Raw genomic sequence first — 22,878 nt, forward strand, 5'->3', positions numbered from 1 at the left:
TCTATATGAGGAAAGAACTAAGCAGCCAGGAAAATAAGCAACAGTCTTCACAGGAAGCAGCCAAATGCAAGGCAATTTATTTCCAACTGATGTACTAGATGTCCTTGGAATGTTCCAGGCCTGATCTTGAGGGAAAATCATTCTAGAACTTGGCCTTCACTCACCTTTCTAGAACACTGGCACTCCCCTGCTCCAAGAATGGGTCAAGGAAAACCAGATTGAGCCATAAGGCCCTTGTGCTTCACTGATCTAGGCCCTGCCCGACCTGCCCCATATAAAATATCTTCCCTTCCATCGGTCTGGAAGCCTTCCCTCCAATACACCTGGCCATCCAGGACATTGGACATTGGGCTTCCCCAACCTGCACAAAAACTCAGCCCTTAGAGAAAAATTCTGCACCTGAAATGAAGTAGCATTTGGTCACTGTTAATTAAATGTCCATTCACTGACTTCGAGCTACAAATATTCTGATTAAAGAATTATGAGTATCAGTGTTTATTTGCCATGAAAGATGAACAAGTTTGCTTTTTTCTTTTTCTGAGTGGAGGCTGTACCTGGTGTCACCCGCATTTGGTTGGAAACACATCCTTCTCTCATGACCAGTGGGTTAGACTCAAAAAGCGTGGGAAGCAAAACTGATTTCAACCTCCTGGACCCTTTTCTGTCCTGTGGATTCACACAGTTCAAAAGATGGATACAGTGACTGGAAAAGTTAGAGAGACTTGATTCAAGTTTTTTCTCTGAAAATTCCAAGCTGAGAAGGGAAGTAGATGTGGGTTTCTCATTAAAGTCCTGCAGAAACCCCAAGACAACCACCAAAAAAATGTCTCTGATGATCACTGAAGCTCATGTCAGCCAGGGAGGCAGCACTGTCAAACATCAGGAAAGCAGGTCAGGGTGGTCTTCTGAGAGGGACTCTGAGGGCAGCCAGTCCTATCAGTGAATCTGATACAGCCCTAATAGCTCCTGCAGGAGCCCCTCCTCCTCCTGGAGCCCACCATCTTGCTCCTCCACAGCCTGTTTGTCTGGGCAGCCCCCCTCCTGCAAAGATCTGGGGGTAGCCATGGCCTGCAGCTTCTGAAACAAGTCTCGGCAACTCTCTTGCTCAGCGTGGCTCAGGAGGCTCAGGTTCAGGGTAAAGCGTCCCGTGCCGGCCAGGCTGCGAAGGACCCCCAGCACTGTCATCCTGTCAGCTGGCCTCACATGATCATCCAGTACCATGAGCAGCTCTCCTAGAAGTCCAAACCCCACATCTGTCTGGAAGAGGTGACCCAGTTTGGGACCTCCAAGCTGCAGCAGGGCCTGGTAGCGCTCTGGTCCACTCTGCAAGTGTCGTCGCCAATCTCGGTAGAATTCTGCTGAGGTCTCAGGCTGGAAGGGAACTTTCTCCTGGGTCACAAAGGAAGCAAAGGGGGTCCAGAGCTCTTCTGGTTGCTCTGTGACAGTGAGGTTAAGGGGAGCCTGTGGGTTTTCATCTTAATTCTGGGATTGCTCTCTAAGCACTGGGTAGGCTACTGTGCCTGTGGGTCTCATTTTCAAAGGAGGGAACTGGGGATGTGAGAGAGGGAGGGCCCAAGGAATCCAGGCCATAATTTGGCCTGGATTCTCACTTATGCTGGGATTTTCCTACTGATGAATGGGATGTAGCTCTGGTTTTCAATAGTAGATCAGTATTTGCTCTGAGAAGGGTGAAGGATTTAATGGGAAATCTCAGGAAGAGAGAAAGGAACACAAAGTGAGTGTCAAGGACCTGACAGGCTGGGTCTCTCTCCCAAAACTGCCACAGGATTGTTGTGCTATCTGTGATCAGTCTCAGAAGCTGAGCTACCCAATTCTGATGTAGGAATGAAAGTCAAAAGACTGATGGAAGGAGACCTCCCTACCTTACTTTCTGACTCATTCTGCTCAGTTCATCTCAGCCCTATCATCTTGTGGTTGCTTTTCTTTCTGTGACTAGAGGCAAAATCCTGTCTCTGTTGTCTTCCATGAGATAAAAGGAAGAAGTATGCGTTGTAAGAAGACACCGTTGGAGCTTTAGGACAGAGCATTCTGCTAGTCTAAAGAGGCTGGGCCTTACCTACCTGGGAGATTTCAGTGGCCACATCTTGGGAAGGCTGCCCTTGAGTAGTGTGACAATTCCAGGGCACAGTTCTCTTTCCTCCCATCTTGTCCTTCCGCTCCAGAGGCTTCAGATGTGATGCAAGGACAATACTCCTATAGATAAAGGACAGAGAATGGGTAGTGAACTTAGTGCTGTGTCTTGGGAGGGAGGTAGCTAGATTTTGCCTGATGTAAGGTTGAACTTGTTGACAGGATAATATGACAACTATGATAGCAGTATAGCTAAAAGTTTTCGAACTCTGCACATGAAGCCAGATACTGTGTTCAGAATCTTACATGCAATAGCTTATTTAATTATAGCAAAAGTTATTCTCTTTACAGATGAAAAAATTGAGGCTCAGAGAGATTAAGGAACTTTCAGAAGATTACACCAGTAGTAGAGGTTGAGGCCAGGAGCTCAGAATGATCTGATTCCAGAGTGCTTGCTGTTAACTACTGTATCCCATCATAGCAGGATGGCCTGAGAAAAATGGCAGTGAGCCAACCTGAACTCCTCATAGGAAGGCACCCTCTGTTCCACTGCCCGTAGCTTGGCAGCATTCTCTCGTTTGTACTTCTCATCAGCAGCGAGCGCATCCTGCAGCTCTTTCTCCAAAGCTTTGAAGTCAATAACATCATTCCTTTCCATGGCCTGTTCCTGGGAAGGAAGGCATAGGGAATGAACATTAGTGGAGGGCCAATATCAGGAAAAGGAGGATGCCTCTGGATTATTTTTTAGTATTTATATTTTAGTTGTGGATGGACACAATATCTTTATTTTATTTATTTATTTTTATGTGGTGCTAAGGATTGAAACCAGGGCCTTGCATGTGCTAAATAAGCACTCTACCAATGAGCCACAAACTCAGCCCCACCTCTGGATTCTTTACCAAAACACAAAATGACCCCAAAACATTATGACATTTATCTTAGCAAGCATTACAAAAACCTGGCTTTCTACTTTATACAAGTTGAGTTGCACAGGGAGGGCTTATATAAGACTTGTCACTGAAAATACAGAATTCTGACTTTCAATTTGGAGCCCTGTCTTGATTTTGTTCTCTACTCTAAAAATATTTATAGCTCAGTAGTAAAGCACTTTCCTAGCATGTGCAAGGCCCTGGGTTTGATCCCCAGCTCCATAAAAATAATAATTTTGGTGCTTTAGCTGAAGAGGCATTTGGATCTCAGAATTCAGGCCATTCATTCTTTCACATAGGATCACTCCATAGCAAGTTGTTCCATTGAGGATATTACACAAAAGCAGGAGTCTCGTTAGCTACCAGAGACCAGAGATAGCATTGCATCCTTCCTGAAATGTCTTTAATGGGAAAAGATAGTTTTAACCCAAACCAGAAACAATGAATGAACAGGAAACTGAAGTATCAGAAGAAGGAGCTCAATAATCTCCATCCCCAAATCTTTGTGTCCAACCCAAGGCTGGAGGCACAGATGTCTAAGTACATGGGAAAAGTCTTTAGTTCTGCCGTTGTACTTTTGTAGTCTCAGAGCAGAGTCTAACTGGCCTTTTCTACAAGAGAATCTTCCAGATGCGTTCCAGTCTGGGTTCTGGCATTTACTTGTGAGACCTTCCTGAGCTTCAGATTCCTGGTAAGTTGAGCTAGATTTTGTGGTTCACCCAGGAACAGCACTAGAGCAGGAAAGCAGGAGGTCTACAATCAACCCCATGACCACCCTGACCCCCACCTCGACGTGGAGAAGCTGAATGCTGAGAAGGGAGTTGGGTTGGTCAGCAACTGAATCTAGGTATCCCGTTCCTGTCCAGGTTTTTGTTGCTGTTGTTGTTTGTTTTTTATCTTCCTGGTTTAGCCTTCTAAGCAGCTGAGACTATAAGCCCGACACCTTGTGTGGCTTTCTATCTAATTCTCAGGCCTCTCCTGTCATCAAATGAATAGAACAGTTCTTCCTTTCCCATTACTCAGCCTCCAGTCCCTCACCCTCGCGACCCTGGCGTTGGTCCCCTTGTTTTCTTTGGGGATCCCTGATATGCTAGAACCGGAGATAGCTCAGTGCATTCTTCTCCCCACAGCGGTGGTTGCCCGGCAACTACGCCAACCGCCTTCCCACGTGACCGGTCCGAAGGCCCCCTTTCAGGGTGGCTCCGAGGAGCCTGATCAGATTTATGTGTCCTCAGACCTCCCTTTCTTTGGAGCAGCGCAGACCTTGATTTGGAGACCCACAAGTCCACTTTGCCGGTTCCTGTCTTCGCGGTCAGCAGTCCTTGGAGCAGATTTGCAGGCAGAGGTCAGTCCTCCGAGAAACGCGATCGTGGCGTCTGCGAGGTCCTTCCTGGCGGCGGGCGCAGACGTTGTCGCGGCGTGGGACGAAAGCGCGGTGTCCAGGGGCCGACTCGGAGCACTTGGCTGAGCGGGCGGGAGGTGAGCTGCCGCGGGGTAAGCGCTCTGGAAGGTTTTTTTTTTTTTTTTTCCGGGTGGAATGGGAAATTAAAGAACGTCATATCTGGAGAGGTGTTGTATACTCTCTGTCCCTTTCTCTTATCAAATAGGTAAATTGAGGCCTGGAGTGGGATCGACACATGCGCACCGGTTCCGGGCTTTCCTTGTTTTCTCAGAGGGTAACGTCCTGTCCCTAGGCGGAAGCTAGGCTCTAACTGTCCAGTCCCCTTTCTTCCTCCTCCATCTATGCCGACTTAATCCCTTCTTTGCCAAGTTCCCACCTTTGAGAGCCTGAAATCTAGCGGAGAAATGCAGATTTAGTACACAAGAGATCCGGATTTGGGGTATCTGTGGGAAAGTCTGTATGTGCAGTGTTGGAGTCATTAATTCACTCAACAGATACTTATTGGGGACTGTTTTGTGCCAGGCACTGTTCAAAGTAAACAAAACAAAGTCCTTGCTTAAATTGTAGTTGGAGAAATGAACAGCAAACAAATTACTATACATGAGTTACCGGTAAATGTTAACTAGACAGTAGAAGCAGAGGTTGGAAAGCATGTATGGAGGACTTCAAAAAGCGACAGAAAAGGTGACGTTTTAATAAAGTAACAAGGTATACATATCCAAGGGGCAAAAGAGAATGACAAGTCAATGGTTCTGAAACAGAAATTAACTTGGTTTGTTCCATGAACAGCCTTCTAGAAAAGTTTCTGCAGGCACTTAATGGGAGTCTTTTTTTTTTTTTTTGTAATCTTCAAAAGCCATGTAAGTCCAGAAAGACTAAGAAACTGTTCTAGATTGAATGAGAATAAAAACACATCAGCTAAATGCAGACAGTAATCCTGGATGGAATCCTTGGTTGTGCGGGACATTATTGGAACAATTTGTAAAACTTGAATGGAATATGTGTATTAGGTGTTAATTCTGTGCTAGTTTACATTTTTCAATTATGGTGGTTGTGTTGTGATTATATAGGACAGTGTTAGTAGTGTGGTAGAACACTTGCCTCACACTGTGAGGCACTGGGTTCAATCCTCAGTACCACATAAAAAAAAAATACAGGTATTGTGTCCATCTACAACTAAAAAATATATTTGGAAAAAAAGAAAGAAATGGAGGAGAGAGTATAGAAGTAGGGCATAGAGGTGGGGAAGGTACTGGGATTTGGAGGGAATTAGTCAGTAGGTTAATCAGTCTTTAGTCACATCTGGAAAAGGGGCATGAGAGGTATCTGATCAACCTTAAAAGTAGAAATACAAGTGCTTGCCATGGAGTCTTTGATTATCTTGCCAGAATCTAACTCTTCTCCTCTCTTTGAATTTTAGCATCATGGATACTGACTTGTATGATGAATTTGGAAATTATATTGGGCCAGAACTTGATTCTGATGAAGATGATGATGAATTGGGCAGAGAGACCAAAGATCTTGATGAGGTACAACAAACATATTGCTTTTTATCATCTCTCTTTTAAAAAGATCAGTAAAATTCTGAATCCTCTGTATTTCCATAATGCCCTGTATATATCTCTTAACATTGCCTTTTTTACAGCCTGACTTATACTGCCCCACAAAAACTCAGCTACTAAAGATCCAAAAGGGAATATAAGATAGTTTCACTGATGAGGTGTTTTTTTTTTTTTTTTTATACCTTTATTTTATTTATTTGTTTTTATGTGGTGTTGAGGATCGAACCTGGGGCCTTACGCGTGCTGGGCGAGCACTCTACTAGGAGCCACAACCCTAGCCCGATGAGGTGGTTTATATTCTGAGCTCTGGTTCATCTGAAAGTAGCTCTTCTTCCATTTGCCTGAAGTATCTTTTGACAATCATGTGTAATTCCAGTTTAGAAAAAGTAATCAGCTTTTCTGGGCTGGGGATGTGGCTCAAACGGTAGTGCGCTCGCCTGGCATGCGTGTGGCCCGGGTTTGGTCCTCAGCACCACATACAAACAAAGATGTTGTGTCAGCCGAAAACTAAAATAAATAAATAAATAAATTCTCTCTCTCTCTCTCTCTCTCTCTCTCTCTAAAAAAGATTTTAAAAAATTAAAAAAAAAAGAAAAGGTAATCAGCTTTTCTAAGAACATCTACACTGGGACCTCCCTCACAAGCTCAGGTCTACCCCCCCCCCCATATTTTTTATTTTTTGTTTTTGGTACTGGAGATTGAACCTTGGGACACTCAACCACTGAGCCACATCCCCAGCCTGTTTTTGTATTTTATTTAGAGACAGGGTCTCAGTGAATTGCTTAGGGCCTTGCCAAGTTGCTGAGGCTGGCATTGAACTTACCATCCTCCTACCTCCGCCTCCTGAGCTGCTGGGATTATAGGCATGCACCACCACACACAGCCTCCCCCATATTTTTTAATTGATGCATTATAGTTGTATTTAATGATGGGATTTGTTACATATTCGTACATGCACACAATATAACAATATAATTTACAAGCTTAGATTTAATATATATATATATATATGGTTGTATTTCACTTATTTATTTTTATGTGGTGCTGAGGATCGAACCCAGGGTCTCACATGCGCAAAGTGAGCACTCTACCACTGAGCCACGATCCCAGCCCTACAAGCTTAGGTTTGTAAAAATGCACAAAAACAATAAAAGGGAAAGTATAGACTTCTTTAATTCCCCTTGAGGAAGGCTATGGAAAATGTAGTCCAGATGATCTGAGGCTTGCAAAAGACACCTAAGGTGGCTTTTTGTGTGTGTGTGTAGATGTTGTGACATAATATCTTTATTTATATTTTTTTATGTGATGCTGAGGATCGAACCCAGTGCCTCACATGTGCGAGGCGAGCATTCTACCACTGAGCTATGACCCCAGCCCACCTAAGGTGGCTTTTTTGTTTTACAATTATTCAGAACGTAATCTAGAGGTAGAAAGGCCTGTTGTTAACAGTGAATTAGTCTGGATTAGCAGTGCTTAGGGAGCTGAGATAGTCATGGGACAGCAAGAAAGTAGAACAGAAATTCTGGCTCCATCTATCTTTTCAATTGGAAAAAATATTCATCAAACTAGAAAAGGATAGAATAAACTGGAAGAAAAAGAAAAGTTGAAGCCATATAGGTGATGTGACGTGAAAGGAGAACGTTTTGTGTGTGTGTGTTCAGATCTGTAGGGCCAGGTGATTTATATTTTGGCTGAGGTGTGGGGAAGACCTTGCAGAGATAAGCTCACTGTGGTCATCTTTAAACTGTTGGGAGTGACTGAGGTACCAAAAAGTAAATTATACAGCTCATCCCGATTTTTAAAGATGGAGATAACGTGCCACATTTTAGATTAGTAAGTGTGATAGTGTGATATGCACCCATAATAATAAGTAATTCATGAATACATTCTCATTCAATCCCTGCAGATAGAAAAGTCTTCTGTCCTCATTCCATTTTACCCCTTTTCCAAATTAAGCACTGTGGCTCTTGCTGTCCTTGTGAAAAGATTTGGGCTATGTCGGAGTACAATTAGGGAATGCTGCAGCTGATTGAACAATGGAACCCAAAAAGTATTGCCACCAGAGCTCTTGTGACATGTTTTAGGCATCTGTGCTTGATTTGTCTTTTTCAACCTTATCATTAATGATTTGGGTGAAGATACAAAATGGAAGTTTATAAAACTTATTTGGGACATAAGCTAATATATTTGAATTCAAAGTGATCCCAATAAACCTAAATTCCAGACTAAAGCTCAATAAATTCATTTGTTAAATATTTATGAAGCTCTTTACTATGTTCAAAAAATCATGATGCAGAGAGAGCAGAGATACTGCCCCTACCCACAGGAAACCTTCTACTAACTGGGGGAGATAAAAATACAAAAAATTTATAATACAAAGCAGGGGAAGAGGAGTATGCTGTTTAAGTTATATTCACTTCATGCTGTAGTAATAGTATGTGAGAAATAATTTCTGACTGGGGTGACCAAGAAAGATATCTAAAGAAATAACTTTCATACTGGAGCCAAAGAATGGATAGGTGTCTGTAGAGATGGGAAGTGAACAATTAGTGGTAGTCTGGGTTGGGGATGGAATTGGGAGGTGATAACTTAAGAGTATGGAACTCCTTTTTTGGGCTAATTAAAGTGATCTAAAATTGATTGTAGATATGGTCGCGCAATTCTGTAAAGACACCAAAACCCATTGAATGATGCACTTAAAATGGATGGATTGTGGGCTGAAGATATGGAGTAGTATAGTGTCTTCCTTGCATGCACAGGGCCCTAGGTTGAATCCCCAGCATAAGAAGGAAAAAAAAAAGGAGTGAAGGAGTGAATTGCATGTGGAAAGTGGGTCTTATCTCACCAAAGCTATTAATAAAAATATAGAAAAAAAATGTAGAAATGATGATTGTGATGACTAGTGCATTTTAGGATCCATTCGTTTCTGTGAGTACGTTTGGTCTGTGACATCTGCTCAGTTCTTCCTCGTGTGCATCATTCTCTCAGTGATGGACACCCAGGTTACCTGGACCAAGCCTTTCCTCACTACAGATAACACTGCAGTGAACTTTCTTAGTTGTGTCCCTTAATGCATGATGTGAAAATTTTGAGGAGTGTTATATTCCTTTGAACAGAGTTGCTGATTATGGAATTATACAAATTAAACGTGTTTCTAGGGCCTGGGGATGTAGCTCAGTGGTAGAGTGCTTGTCAAGCATTCTTGATGTCCTGAATTCAATCCCCAGTACCACCAAAGGAAAAAAAAAAAGAAATGTTTCTACTTAGGTAATGTTTTGATACTAAATACTGTCAGATTACTATTCAGAATGGCTGAGCAAGTCTGTACTCTTCCAGCAGAATTAAGGTCTATAGCCTAATCCACATGAGATGCATAGAATTATTTTTAAATTTTTTATTGCGTGTGGGGGCTGGGGTTGTGGCTCAGCGGTAGAGTGCTCGCCTAGCATATGTGGGGCCCTGGGTTCAATCCTCAGCATCACATAAAAATAAATAAGTAAAATAAAGGTATTGTGTCCAACTACAACTAAAAAATAAATGTTAAAAAAAATTTTATTGTGGTATAGAATTGTAAAGAGATACGTAAGATTTTAATAATGTAAATAGGAAAGAAGGGTGTCCGATCTAGAGAGGAGTTCAGTGAGCTGGGGCCCCGGGGTAGGTAGTATATAAAGGCAGGACTACTTCTCCACATCACCATAGCACGGTTCCTGAAGGGCAGCTGTGGATATGAAGCAGAGGACATGAGGCCAGAGGTTGAAGGATTTGAATGGAGAACTGAAAGTGAGAGATGACATGGTTCAAGCAAAATGCTGGACCCTTCTATTATAATTTAGATATTAAGTGTCCCCCCGAAGCTCATGACATGAGCAATGCATGAGAGGTTAGAGGTGAAATGATTGGGTTTTGGAGCTCCTAACCTAATCAGTACATTAATCCCCTGATAGGAATTAACTAGATGGTAACTCTAGGCAGGTAGGGTGTGGCTGAAGGAGGTGAGTCCCTGTGGGGCTTACCTTTGGGGTATGGATTTTGTCCTTGTTGAGCAGAGCTCTCATTTCCTGGTGCAGTGTTCTCAACTGCTTTCCTCTGTCACCATTCCACCATGATGTTCTACCTTATCTCAGGCCCCGAGGAATGGAATCAGTCCTCTATGGACTGAAACTTCTGAAACCATGAGCCCCCAAATAAACTTTTTCTCCTCCTATTGTTTTTGCCAGGTCTTTTTGATCATAGTAATGAAAAAGCTACTAAAAGACCTTTCTTTACTAAAAGGAGAGTTTGGAGGACTGGAGATTAGCCAGGAATTCATCACAATAGTCTCAGAAGGGCATGAAGTTGTGGAGTTTGGCCATTGTTTGCATGCAAGAAGAGAGAATGAGGGAAACCGGAGTGTCTAGAGGAAAACTGGTTATTAACAGACAAAAGGAAATGATAAAAGGATGCTTGTTTAGTTTTATTTTAGACTTGTTAAGTTTGAGCTGCTGTCAAGATCTCAGGTAGAAATGATTACAGGTAGTCAGAAATTATTACATAAAATCCTGCAGTTAGATTTATAATACATTCAGCAGCATGGAACAGGAGAAAACTGGCTTGACTGCTATTTTGGAGTTATTATCAGTAGGATATGTTCGGCTGCCAAAAGAGCTAGGGTAATCTCAGGCTACTTGAGTAGAAGTAGAGTGTGCAGGTGGTAGGAGGTAGCCAGTCAGCCCACCACTGGAGGGTTTTTTTGTTCTTTTTAAGAAAGAGGTTGGCATGTAGAATTTGTGTGAAGGAAAACAAGAACCCACCATTATATCTACCTACCTCCCTGGTCTGTACCCATGTAGAATGCCTGCCTTTCTTTCTTGTGGATGATTCATTTATGTTTCTCTCTACTAGAAACTAGATCCTGTCCCTTCTCATCACTCAAGACCTTCACTCAGCAATTCTCCCCTGCCTTTCCAGCATCATCAGTTTTCCTTCTCTACTGGATCATTCCTATCAGTATACAGTCATGTTATTTTATCCTAAAATCCTCCCTTGACTCTATAACCCCCTTCAGTTACCTCCCTATTTCTCTGCCTTCCAATACAGCACATTTCAAAAGAATTGTCTCTTTTTTTTTTAATTTATCATTTTAGTTGTAGGTGGACACAATACTTTTATTTTATTTAATTTTATATGGTGCTGAGGATGAAATCCAGGGCCTCCCACATGCTAGGCAAGCACTCCACCACTGAGCCACAACTGCAGCCCTCAAAAGAGTTCTTGAGGCTGGGCGGGGTGGCACACACCTGTAATCCCAATGGCTCTGTAGGCTGAGGCAGGAAGATTGCAAGTTCAAAGCCAGCCTCAGCAACAGTGAGGCACTTAGCAAATCAGTGAGACCCTGTCTCTAAATAAAATACAAAATAGGGCTGGGGATGTGGCTCAGTGGTTGAGTGCCCCTGAGTTCAATCCCATACCAAAAAAAAAAAAAAGAGTTCTTGATACTGGCTGTCTCCAAATTGATTTATCTTTCCATTTTCTCTCAAGCCCACTTCCTTCCTTTTGCTTCCCTGACTCCTCAGAAACTACTCTTGTTGAGGTTACCAGTGATCTCTATCCTGACAGATTCAAAAGTCAGTTTCTAGTCTTCTTATTTGACAAGCCTGAAGCATCTGATCCAGCCAGCCATTCCCTCCTCCTTAAATACTCTCTTCCATTGGCTTCCAGAGAATCCTCTAGGTTTGTTCCTCACTAGCTGTTTCTTATGTCTTTGCTACTTATTCTTCTTCATGTCCTTGACCTCCACATGTCAGTAGGATATTTCCTGTTTTCTGCATACACTCACTGTCCTGGTGATCTCATCAAGTCTTATCAGGTAGCTTCTGTGCACTGAGAACTCTCAGATTGATATTTCCAAACTGCATCTTTCTCTTGAACCTTAGGTTTATATATCCAATTTCCAACTTGGCTTCTCAACTTAAACTATAAGAGAATCTCAACTTAGCATATCTAAAACTTAGCTTCTGAGCTTCTGCCCCAAATCTGCTCTTACAGATTTCTTCAGCTTACTAAATACAATGCCATCTCCAGTTGCTCAGGCCTCTTCTCTTTCTTATCACATCTATTTTTATTCATTAGAAAACATTTTGGGGGGGCTGGGGTTGTGGCTCAGCGGTAGAGCGCTTGCCTAGCATGTGCGAGGCCCTGGGTTCAATTCTCAGTGCCACATAAAAATAAATAAAATAAAGGTATTGTGTCCAACTACAACTAAAGGAAAAAAAAAATAGAAAACATTTTTCAGTTTGAGGCCAGCCTGGGCAGCTTAGTGAGACCCTGTCTCAAAATAAATTAAATGGGGGCTGGGGATGTGGCTCAAGCGGTAGCGTGCTCGCCTGGCATGCGTACAGCCCGGGTTCAATCCTCAGCACCACATACAAACAAAGATGTTGTATCCGCCGAAAACTAAAAAATAAATATATAAAATAAAAAAATAAATAAATAAATTAAATGGGCTGGGTGGTAGAGGTCAGTGGTAGAGCACCCAAGGGTTCAATCTCTGGTACTAAAAAAATAAACCAGCAAATTTCACAGTTGCTGTGGTCAAAGCTACTACCACAATCATCTCTCCTAAATTACTGCAGTAACCTCTTAACTAATCGCCTTCTTTATGGTCTAAATAAATAAATCTGTAGCTCATTTGTAAAGTGCTTGCCTCGCATGTGTGAGGCACTGGATTCGATCCTCAGCACCACATAAATATAAATAAAGATACTGTGTTTTCATCTATAACTCAATAAATATTACCCCCCAAAAAAATCTGAGTGAAAATTTTAAAGGTGTGGACTTGTTCTCAATTTCTTTCTCTAGCTCCTCCTGGTTTTTTTGTTTTGTTTTGGTTTGCTTTGGTTTGGGTTTTAATATTTTTTTAGTTGTAGATGGACACAATATCTTTATCTAATTAATTAATTTTTAGATTATTTTGTTGTTGTTGATGGACCTTTATTTTATTTATTTGTATGTCGTTCTGAGAATCAAACCTAGTGCCTCACACATGCTAGGCAAGTGTTCTACTACTAAGCCACAACCCCAGTCCTATTTAGTTATTTTTTATGTAGTGCTGAGGATTGAACCCAGTGCCTCATGCATGTGAGGCCAGCGCTCAACCACTGAGCTACAACCCTACCCCTCCTCCTGGTTTTTGCTGGAGAAAGTGGAGTTTTTGGTTTTGTTTGTTTGTTTGTTTGTTTAAAAAGGTATGCTGTAATGAGCCATTTTTTTTTTCCCCTAATCTCAATCCACTTGTGGCCATTGGCCCACATTCAGGAAAGGGCAAATTTGAGAGCTGGGCATAACCTTGGCTTACAGTGTTCTCTTTGTGAAAGATCTTGCAGGAGTGGAACCCTCCCCACTGGCAAAGAACTTGAAATAAAAAGGTGACCAGCATGTGACGTCAGTACCTTTATTTATGTGATGCAGTCAGTTTTTGTTTTTGTTTCATAGTGTTGGACATCAAATCCAGGACCTCACACATGCTAGGCAAGAGGTCTACCTCTGAGCTCCATCCCCAACTGTAGTTGGTCATTGAGCAGGAAAAGATGTGCCTGTTCAATATATCCTCCTTTCCTCTCTTTCAGATGGATGATGACGAAGATGACGATGATATAGGAGAGCATGATGACGATCACCCTGGGATGGAGGTGGTGTTGCATGAGGATAAGAAGTATTACCCCACCGCAGAGGAGGTGTATGGTCCTGAGGTGGAGACCATCGTTCAGGAAGAGGACACCCAGCCTCTCACAGGTACAACAGAGGGTGCTGGATGTGAGGGGGACATCCAAACATGAACATTTCATTTTGTAACTTTCAACAGATCTTAAAGTTCAGGGAATGAACTGATCAGTTTTTCTTTACTAGTTTCAGGTACTGTTTCTGGATTAAGATTCAGTTAACACCGTTTGAATAGTCATCAAAACTTTTGGCTGATTACTAAGCATATAAACTTTATTTTTTTTGTCTAATTCCTATTCAGATGCTTAAAGGCCATTATTAAGTTCTCCCTGTGGTCTGATAAGTTCTTCTATCTAAGTAGTCCCAACCCCTTTTACTAATCTTCACAGTGCTTATTTGTCCACCTCTTATAAGTTTTGGAAAGTAATTGCATTTATATCTGTAAGGAGAGATTTTGAACAGACATTAACCTTAATCTGTACCTTTCTCCACCTCCTCCCACCAAATAGAGTGCAAACTCTTCAGTTCACAGTTTGAGATCCTTCACTGTCACGTGCCAAACAGCATTTCCAGAACGTTCTCAACATGATTGATTCTTAAGAATAAAATAAATTGATGTTCTATATCATACATTCTGAAAGCTCAGTCTGATGAAATGGGGGTCTGTATTTTTATGGTTTATGCCTACTTGCACATCATAACCTTTTTCATTCCCCCCGCCCCCTTAGAACCCATTATTAAGCCAGTGAAAACCAAGAAATTCACCCTGATGGAGCAGACATTACCTGTCACGGTGTATGAAATGGAGTAAGTTATAAGATCTTTGAACTTCTCTGTAGTAGCAGTGTGGGTTTGTTTTTTCATGGAGACAGAAAGAAGGTTGTATTTGGTTTAAGTAGCTAGTGGATTGTGGCAGCATTTCTTCATAATTTGTCACAGTTTTCCTCAGCTTATTTGGCTACTGGGATATGTAAGCTCAATCTTAACTTTTCCCTTGGCCCTCATCCAAATCTTTGTTTCCCTCTTCCTCCACACCTTTAATTTGTTCTTGGAAGCCAGCCTTTGAAACAGAGAGGGATATTATAATTATCAGTATTGTGGCCACCAGAGCTAATTTTGACTCAGTAAGACTGCTTAGTATTTTGGGACCAATTGAATGCTTTTTATTTTGAAATGGAGGGTACAAGACAGTGGAGTGTGTGTAGAAGGGTTTAGCTTTTTGTGTGCACACTGTATTTGGAAACATTTTGACTGACAAAATGCAATTCTAAGGTCCTCATGTATTGAAGTGCTTGTGACTCACTATTAGGTAATGAAACTATTTTTTATTTGTTTTTAAATAGAATCTCATCCCAAGCACAAAAAATGGGGGGGGGGGGCTCTTATACTTCTAAAAAAGAAGTAGGGAACCTTCTGAAACAATCAGCTTACCTGCCATCATTCAGACATTTTAAAAACAACCCTTCAGAAGCTTTAAGAACTTGCTTCAGGACTGGGGTTGTGGCTCAGAGGTAGAGCACTTACCTAGAACTTGTGAGGCACTGGGTTCTATCCTTAGCACCACATACATACATACATACCTACATATATACATGAAATTATTTGTTTATCAACAACTGAAAATGTTAAAAAAAAAAAAACTTGCTTTATATTCCTTTGCATTCTCAGTGGTGATTTTTAAAATCTCTGATCTTTGAGCCACATAAAAAGCTATAGTCAGGGGCTGGGGATGTGGCTCAAGTGGCAGCATGCTCACCTAGCATGTATGAGGCACTGGGTTCGATCCTCAGCACCACATGAAAATAAAATATTGTGTCCACCTAAAACTAAAAAATATTAAAAAAAAAAAAAAAGCCATAGTCATCCAAAGTCTACTTGCCGTAAGTAATATGGGTGATAAATATGAAAGACAGTGCTGGTATGACCCGAATGGAAGTCCCCTGGGCTTAATATCAGTAATGACAGGGGTTTTCTTTAATGCTCTGTTAACTGCTCTGACAGCAATTCCAAAAGAAGCTTCCCAAATGATTTTAAGTCCTCCTGGCATCAGTGGGCTATCAGTGTAGCCTAAAGCTTTAGTATTCTTTTTTTAGTTGTAGATGGACACAATATCTTTATTTGTTTATTTTTATGTGATGCTAAGAATCGAACTCAGTGCCTCACGCATGTGAGGCAGGTGCTCTACCACTGAGCTATAGTCACAACCCTAGCCTAAAACTTTTTAAAGGGACAGTTCTCATGGAGCTGTGTTAGTTCAGGTATTTGGTTTTCTTTTTCCTCTATTTTTTTTTAATCTCATTATTTGACTGTTGAAATCCCTAAGATATTTCATTCCCAGATTGTGTCATCTCATGGATAAATCTATTTCGTTCACAGAGGCAGAACTATGTAGATGTAGACATTCTGTCTGAGAATTCTCCAGTTGGTTGGAAAGCTGTTTCTGGCCCAAAATACCTGAAACACCTTTGTGCTATTCTCCACTTGAAAACTTATGCCAACGCCCCTTTTCTTGTTTTCTTTCTTCTTTCAGTTTCTTGGCAGATCTTATGGATAACTCGGAGCTCATCAGAAATGTGACCCTTTGTGGCCATCTCCACCATGGCAAGGTGGGAGAACTTTCAGCTTAGAACAGGATTTCTTTTTGTATCTGCTCATCTTTTGAGCCCTCGGAGTCACAGAGGTGGAGATTTGAGTTCATAAACCTGGACATCCTGACTTGGGGACCAGGATGGGGGAAGGGGGACAGGGTCAACATGTGCCTCTTATGAAACTGCTATGAAATTCTAGCTTTTCTGAGTAGCAGGTGGAACCTGTTCCTAAGCTACTTGCATGCTTAAGCCTTGTGTCTACATCTGGACAGAAAAAGGGAAATTGAGCCTTACTTTGATTTTTATAAGTTTTCATTTCCTAGGGGATGCCTGTCCAGGAAAGATTTCATCTTTCATTTAAAAATAATCCTGTGGCTTCGTGTTAATCATTTGTTGTCCCATAATACTCCTTGTTCCCCTCTTCCTCTCCTCATCCTTAAATTACATGGTATGTTAGGAGCTCTGGGAGGAGGTCACAATAGATTTTCATTTTCCTTTGCACTTGGCAAATTATAACTTTCTCTTCCCTTTTAGACCTGTTTTGTAGATTGTTTAATAGAGCAGACACACCCGGAAATCAGAAAGCGTTATGACCAGGATGTAAGTAGAACTTCTACTGAGGGTTTAGAATGAATCATTCAAAATACAGAAAGATGTCTCTCCTTCCCCTTCCTCACCCTTCCCACTCTTTATAAATAGTGACACCTACAGAGTACTGCTTTATAATTGTAATCTCTATTAATAGGCTATAAGAAAATAATTTCAATTTTCTCAGGCAAAGAGAATACTAACCTGCAGTATTTTTAGATGATCTGTTCTGCACTTGGGATCCCTCCTCAGTTATGATATATCCTGACTTTTATAGTCTGTTCTTTCCTGTCATAGTATTAATAGCCTGCTCTATAAATATCATACAATTGGACCTTGTTGTTTTCATGGTAAATTTAAATGCCTGTGAATGAGGCCAACTGTGGCAGCAAGTCTCAGTGCAATAAATGTTCAGTCCGCCAGATTGACTGTTTTGACATGTGGGGTTCCTTGAAGGCTGGCATGTGTCTCCCTTTACCACTCTTAAGATAGAAGTGTATTTGATAAAATTTAGCTCTCCAGCCATTCCTGGTCCTCAATGTGAGGCGGGGGTGGGGTGGGGTGGGGGGAGGACTCCACACATCAAGGAACATTTTCCAGCTGAGTGGGCACTGGTCTCATTGTCTGGAATTGCTGTGGGGACACCCTGCTGTTTTCATCTGTTCTCCTGGGGCAGAAGCCCTAGCTGGGAGGTGGCGAGGAAAAGTGATTGATGGTTGGTATGTGGAAGAGGAGTCTGAATTCAGATGGTAATGACCTTCTTTTTTTTTTTTTTCAGTTATGCTATACTGACATCCTCTTCACAGAGCAAGAGGTAAGTGTACCTTGGGAAATCAGATGGTTACCCATATCAGACCCACCAGTAATAGTTTTGTAGAAAATGTAGAGAGGCCTTTATGGCAGCATTTTGGTCCATAGCCCACCTGCCCTTCAGCTCTGACCCACACCTCTTCTCCCCCTGCTCTTCCATGATGAGAACTGGGGAGGCAAATTGGAGGGCAAGATGGGGCCTTCCTGTCCTTGACTGGATTTAATTTGGCCTAATAAAGCAAATACTAAGAGGTGAGTCTGATTTGTGAAGCCCAACATAGTTTTTAAAATGACATCCATATGATGAGTCCATCCATAGGATGATCTCTTCCAAGGAGTAGCTTCTCTCTGAACAGGTTCATGTATCTTTATGCTTCTTTTTATCTTTCCATCTGGATCTTTATCCTTCCCCTATGACCTCTTCTGTGTCCTTTTTCCTCTATTTCTATTCCTTTTTTCCTAAATGAACACTTGGAAGACTTATATGTTCATAGATATGGTTAACTAAAGGATCTTGGAACAGAGGTAGCATGTGATAAGTAGTCAGTGAATGTTAGCTTTTTTATTATTATTATTATTATTTCTTTGTAGTTAGTCACAATACCTTTATTTTATTTATTTATGTTTATGTGGTGCTGATGATCGAACCCAGCGCCTCACATATGTTAGGCAAGCACTCAATCACTGAGTCACAACCCCAGCCTTAATGTTAGCTATTTTTGTTTCTAAATATATTTATAAATTTGTTCGACTGGGCTATTTTTTAAAATACTTATTTCCTGTTACAAGTGTTATAGAAACTGTATCTGTGTTTGTTTGTTTGTTTTAACAACAACAACAACAAAAAAAAAAAACGAATATGCCCCAGATTATTTCTTTTTTTCCTGCTTTTTGTGGGACTAGGGATTGAACCCCAGAGCATTCTACTCTGAGGTACATTACCAGCCTTCTGTATTTTATTTTGAGACAGGGTCTTGCAAAGTTGCTGAGGCTAGCCTTAAGCTTATGATCTTTCCACCTCAGCCTCCTGAAAAACTGGGATTATAGGTGTGTGCTACTATGTCTGTTTTTTTGTTTTTGTTTTTGTTTTTGTTTTTTTTTTTTTTAGTTTTAAAATAGTCCACTGTTATCTTTGTTTCTAGTGTATGAAGAGATAAGATTCTCTGGGCATGGCAACACACCCCTATAATCCCAGGCTGAGACAGGAGGATTGCAAGTTCAATGCCAGCCTCAGCCACTTGGCCTGACCCTCAGCAACTTAGTGAGACCCTGTTTCAAAATAAAAAGGAGGGCTGGGATTGTGGCTCAGTGGTAGAGCGTTTGCCTAGCACAGGCGGGACCCCGGTTCGATCCTTAGCACCACATTAAAAAAAAATAAATAAAGCCATTGTGTTGTGTCCATCTACACCTACAAATAAATATTTTAAAAAAATAAAAATAAATAAAAAGGATTGGGGATGTGGCTCAGTGGTAAAGCACCCTGGATTAGATCCCTAGTACCAAAAAATATGTTTCACCTTCAAGGTCAATTTGGTTAGAATCAGAAATAAAAATTATACCCGTTATAAAGAGAGACATCATTGTAATTTGCTATACTGCACCCTTCCAGCAAAGCAAGAAGTCTTGACCACTGTCTCTTGTGACTTTCAGAGAGGTGTTGGCATCAAGAGCACTCCTGTGACTGTGGTCCTGCCAGATACCAAAGGAAAATCTTACCTCTTCAATATCATGGACACGCCAGGTGAAATATTCCCTTACTCTGTGTGGTTGAAACTTGTCCTGGTTTGGGCTCTATGCTCCTGCTTCCAGAGCAATGTGAAGTAGCACATTTTTGTTTTTATCTTCCTTTCACACTTTCATTCTTTATTGAGGTAGTTTTCATTTTTCAGAATCTTCTTTGCTTCTTACTAATTAGCAAACACTGTGCTTTGTGCTTGTCTTTACTTTCCTCTAGAATATTTTAATTTTGGGGAACCTTATGTATTTATTCACTTCAGCCTGTATCAGGCCCCAGGCTTGCCCCTGGAGAAGTAAAGGTTAGTTAGACCTTGTCCCTGGCCTCTGGCACTCAGTGTTTTGAAGGAAACCAGTGGACATGGAGATAACTGTGGGAGCAGTGCACCTTGTCTTGTAGCTGACTCTTGTGGAAAGGACTGACTTGTTGCCATCCCTGGTATTGCCAAAAAAGAAGATAGAGAAGAAAGGACTGACTTGGGGCAGAGTATTTTTGAGGCTGGGGATATAGCTTTAAGGGACCTAACATATGCAAGACCCTAAGTTCAATTCTCAGCACTGCAAAAAAGAGGACAAAAATTAGAACTTTACATTTTGGTAGATTTGCTTTCATTACACTATCAGGTACATAGTGCCCTGATACCCTCAGCTTCTACAGAACACTACCTCTCCCCTCATCAGCATCTTATCAGGAAACTGACTTCTTGAGCAGCACCCCACATCCCTTTGCCCTTTCTCCCTCCTCCAGATTGTCTTAGGTCCCACAGAACTCTGCTTACAGAGTAAGCTGGTATTTCAGGGTAAGCTCACTATGCCCTCCTAGGTAAAACTGTCTATCTCTTATATATGGGGACCTCCTGTATAAAATATTAATCTGGGGCTGGGGATGTGGCTCAAGCGGTAGTGCACTCACCTGGCATGCGTGCGGCCTGGGTTCGATCCTCAGCACCACATACAAACAAAGATGTTGTGTAAGCCGATAACTAAAAAGAATAAATATTAAAATTCTCTCTCTCTCTCTCTCTCTCCCACTCTCACTCTCTCAAAAAAAATAAATAAATAAAATAAAATAAAATAAAATATTAATCCACCTGGGTGTAGTGGCACACACCTACATGATTCCAGCATCTGATGGTAGTGGGTATTGAGGCAGGAGGATCACGAGTTTGAAACCAGCCTCAGCAACTTACTGAGACCCTGCTCAAAGTAAAAAGGGCTGCAGTGTAGTTCAGTGGTACAGTGATCCTGGGTTCAATCCCCAGTACTGCAAAATAAACAAACAAATAAATAAATAAATAAATGATGAATCCAAGGATGTGACTAATGGAAGAAATTTGTACACTGCCCAAGGAGTTGTGAGAAGAAGTGAAAGCAGATGTTTGTGAGTTTATAAACTTCAAAGTGCTCCTTAGATCACACAACAAGTTAATTGTGCCTCCTCACTTACCATTTGGTGACTTACTTAATATTTGCTTTTCAGGACATGTGAATTTTTCTGATGAGGTCACAGCTGGCTTGCGCATCTCAGATGGAGTGGTCCTTTTCATCGATGCCGCTGAGGGGGTGAGTCAGGCTGTACTCTCCTGTTTGCCCCCACACAGTGCCCAGAGCATTAGGTGTGCTGGGAGCCAGCAAACATGAAAGTCTGGGATTAAGGCTTAGATTTGCTCTAAAATTAGTGCAGCAAATGAAGTTCAAAATTAATTATCAAGATGGCTCTCTTTGCTCAGTGAAGCTCAAAGTGATAAGACCCATTGCCATTCAAGAAATACAAAGATAATGACAGATGTAAATTAAAGGAAGAGAGGAAAGCATATTCATATAAAGGGATTTTTAAAAGTTAATAGGTTTTTCTGAGATTGGAGTTAAAAGGCCAGGGTGTCTTTTATATTTCTAAATTGAAAGATTCGGTACCTTGACTAACCTGCATTTGTATTGTCAGTGGTGAGATAGCCAGCAGAGGAAGAAGTCTTGACCATTCTTTTTGTGAGTGAGTTTTTAAAGTTGACTTAATTTTGACTGTGAAATAATTTCAAAGTTAGCGAGAAGTTGCCTGAGTAGTACAAGGAGCTCACCTTTATTTTTATTTGCTCTGGAATTCTCTCTCTGAACACAGATAAACACACATGTATATATATATTTTCCCTTTATACCATTTATTTATTTATTTTTAATTTTCTAGTGTGTGGTGCTGAGGGCCAAACCCAGGATCTCATGCCTCCTAGGCAAGTCCTCTACCACTTGAGCTATACTCTCAGCCCCTTTGAACCATTTAAAAGTACAATATTAGCTGGACACTGTGGCAAAAGCCTGTAATCCCAGCTACTGCAGAGGCTGAGACAGGAGGATTGCAAGTTCAAGTCTGGTCTCAGCAACTTAGGTCCTAAGCAATGTAGTGAGACCCTGTAGCTTAGTGGTAAATAACCCCTGGGTTAAATCTCTGTACCAAAAAAATAAATAACGGTAAAATATTTCATGATTTCTTTTTTGTTTGTTGTTGTATGATTTTTTTTGTTTCTTGGTTCTTATTTTTTTTGTGGGGCTGGGGATTGAATCTAGGGCCTCATGGATGCTAGGCAAACGTCCTACCACTGAGCTACAACTTCAGAGCTTTTTATTTTATTTTGAAGCACAGTCTTACTAAGTTGCTCAGGCTGGCCTTGAACTTGAGATTTTACTGCCTCAGCCTCCCAAGTAGTTGGCAGAATTTATTTTATAAGGATAAGTACATTCACTTACAGTAACCATAACCAGGAAATTGACATTGATACAACACTATCATAACTGATATTTTTTGTAGATCTTATTCAATTTCACAAATTGGCCCAGTAATGTCCTTGAATTTTATCCCCTAATACAGAATGGTGCATCTTATTTATGTGTTTAGTTCCTTTTAATTGAAACTGTTCTTTAGCTTTTCTTTGTCTCCTATGACATTGGCATTTTTTTCAAGGGAATAGGGCATTTATTTTGTAGAATTATCTCTCAATTTGGGTTTACTTAATGTTTCCTCATGATTAGCTTCAAGTTACTTTGGGCAAGAGTACTGCATAGTTATGTTCTTATGAGTCCATCACATCAGGAAGTAGATGATGTTACCTTATCCCATAACTGATGATGTTAACTTTAGTCAGTTGGTTAAAGTAGGTTGGCCAGGTTTCTCTAGTGTAAAGTTACTATTTCCTCCTTTGTAATAAATAATTTATGTGGAGATACTTTGTGTGTTCTATTTGTTATCAACCTTTCCCTGATTATTTTATCGTGCATTGATAATTCTTGGCTTTTATTTCTATAATTATTTCAAATGGTGATTTTTTTCTCTTTTATTTCTTCTGTATTTATTGGTTAGAATTGTGTTGTAAGGAAGAACTCTCCCCCAAATTTGCTTATTTATTATCAGTATGGATATATGGGTTTTTATTTTATTCAGTGGGTTATAATTCCTTGTTGTTATTAGTATATATACTGGTGCT

At 41.0% G+C, this 22,878-nt stretch overlaps 2 protein-coding genes across 4 annotated transcripts in view; one reads left to right on the top strand and one right to left on the bottom strand.

Moving 5' to 3' along the window:
- Positions 1 to 936: 936 nt before the first annotated feature.
- Dnaaf19 (dynein axonemal assembly factor 19) lies at positions 937 to 2,749 on the bottom strand. The gene is made up of 3 exons (XM_076871235.1): positions 2,607 to 2,749; positions 2,082 to 2,214; positions 937 to 1,389 (listed from the first exon to the last, which is right to left on the bottom strand). The coding sequence occupies exons 1-3, from the start codon at positions 2,747 to 2,749 to the stop codon at positions 937 to 939; spliced, it is 729 nt and encodes a 242-aa protein (XP_076727350.1).
- A 1,656-nt stretch (positions 2,750 to 4,405) lies between these two features.
- Positions 4,406 to 22,878, top strand: part of Eftud2 (elongation factor Tu GTP binding domain containing 2) — a 40,424-nt gene continuing 21,951 nt past the window's right edge. Inside the window, exons 1-10 of one of the 3 annotated variants that reach the window (XM_077110462.1) lie at positions 4,406 to 4,514; positions 4,628 to 4,696; positions 5,843 to 5,951; positions 13,592 to 13,757; positions 14,414 to 14,492; positions 16,216 to 16,291; positions 16,808 to 16,873; positions 17,640 to 17,675; positions 19,322 to 19,412; positions 20,886 to 20,968. In XM_077110462.1, the coding sequence (XP_076966577.1) occupies positions 5,847 to 5,951; positions 13,592 to 13,757; positions 14,414 to 14,492; positions 16,216 to 16,291; positions 16,808 to 16,873; positions 17,640 to 17,675; positions 19,322 to 19,412; positions 20,886 to 20,968 (702 nt within the window). In that variant the 5' untranslated portion in view covers positions 4,406 to 4,514; positions 4,628 to 4,696; positions 5,843 to 5,846. The remainder of the gene's footprint in view (positions 4,515 to 4,627; positions 4,697 to 5,842; positions 5,952 to 13,591; positions 13,758 to 14,413; positions 14,493 to 16,215; positions 16,292 to 16,807; positions 16,874 to 17,639; positions 17,676 to 19,321; positions 19,413 to 20,885; positions 20,969 to 22,878) is intronic. The other 2 variants (XM_076869200.2, XM_077110463.1) reach the window with 2 other exon arrangements.

This window comes from Callospermophilus lateralis, chromosome 11 (assembly GCF_048772815.1).
Source record: "Callospermophilus lateralis isolate mCalLat2 chromosome 11, mCalLat2.hap1, whole genome shotgun sequence".
In the NCBI taxonomy this organism is placed as follows: Eukaryota; Metazoa; Chordata; class Mammalia; order Rodentia; family Sciuridae; genus Callospermophilus; species Callospermophilus lateralis.

Coding starts and splice junctions, on each gene's coding strand:
- Dnaaf19 (XM_076871235.1), bottom strand. CDS start 2,749: ATGGAAAGGAATGATGTTATTGACTTCAAAGCTTTGGAGAAAGAGCTG. Junction 2,215..2,606: donor CCTTCCTATGAGGAGTTCAG/GTTGGCTCACTG, acceptor CTTTATCTATAG/GAGTATTGTCCTTGCATCAC. Junction 1,390..2,081: donor TGGCCACTGAAATCTCCCAG/GTAGGTAAGGCC, acceptor TTTGTGACCCAG/GAGAAAGTTCCCTTCCAGCC.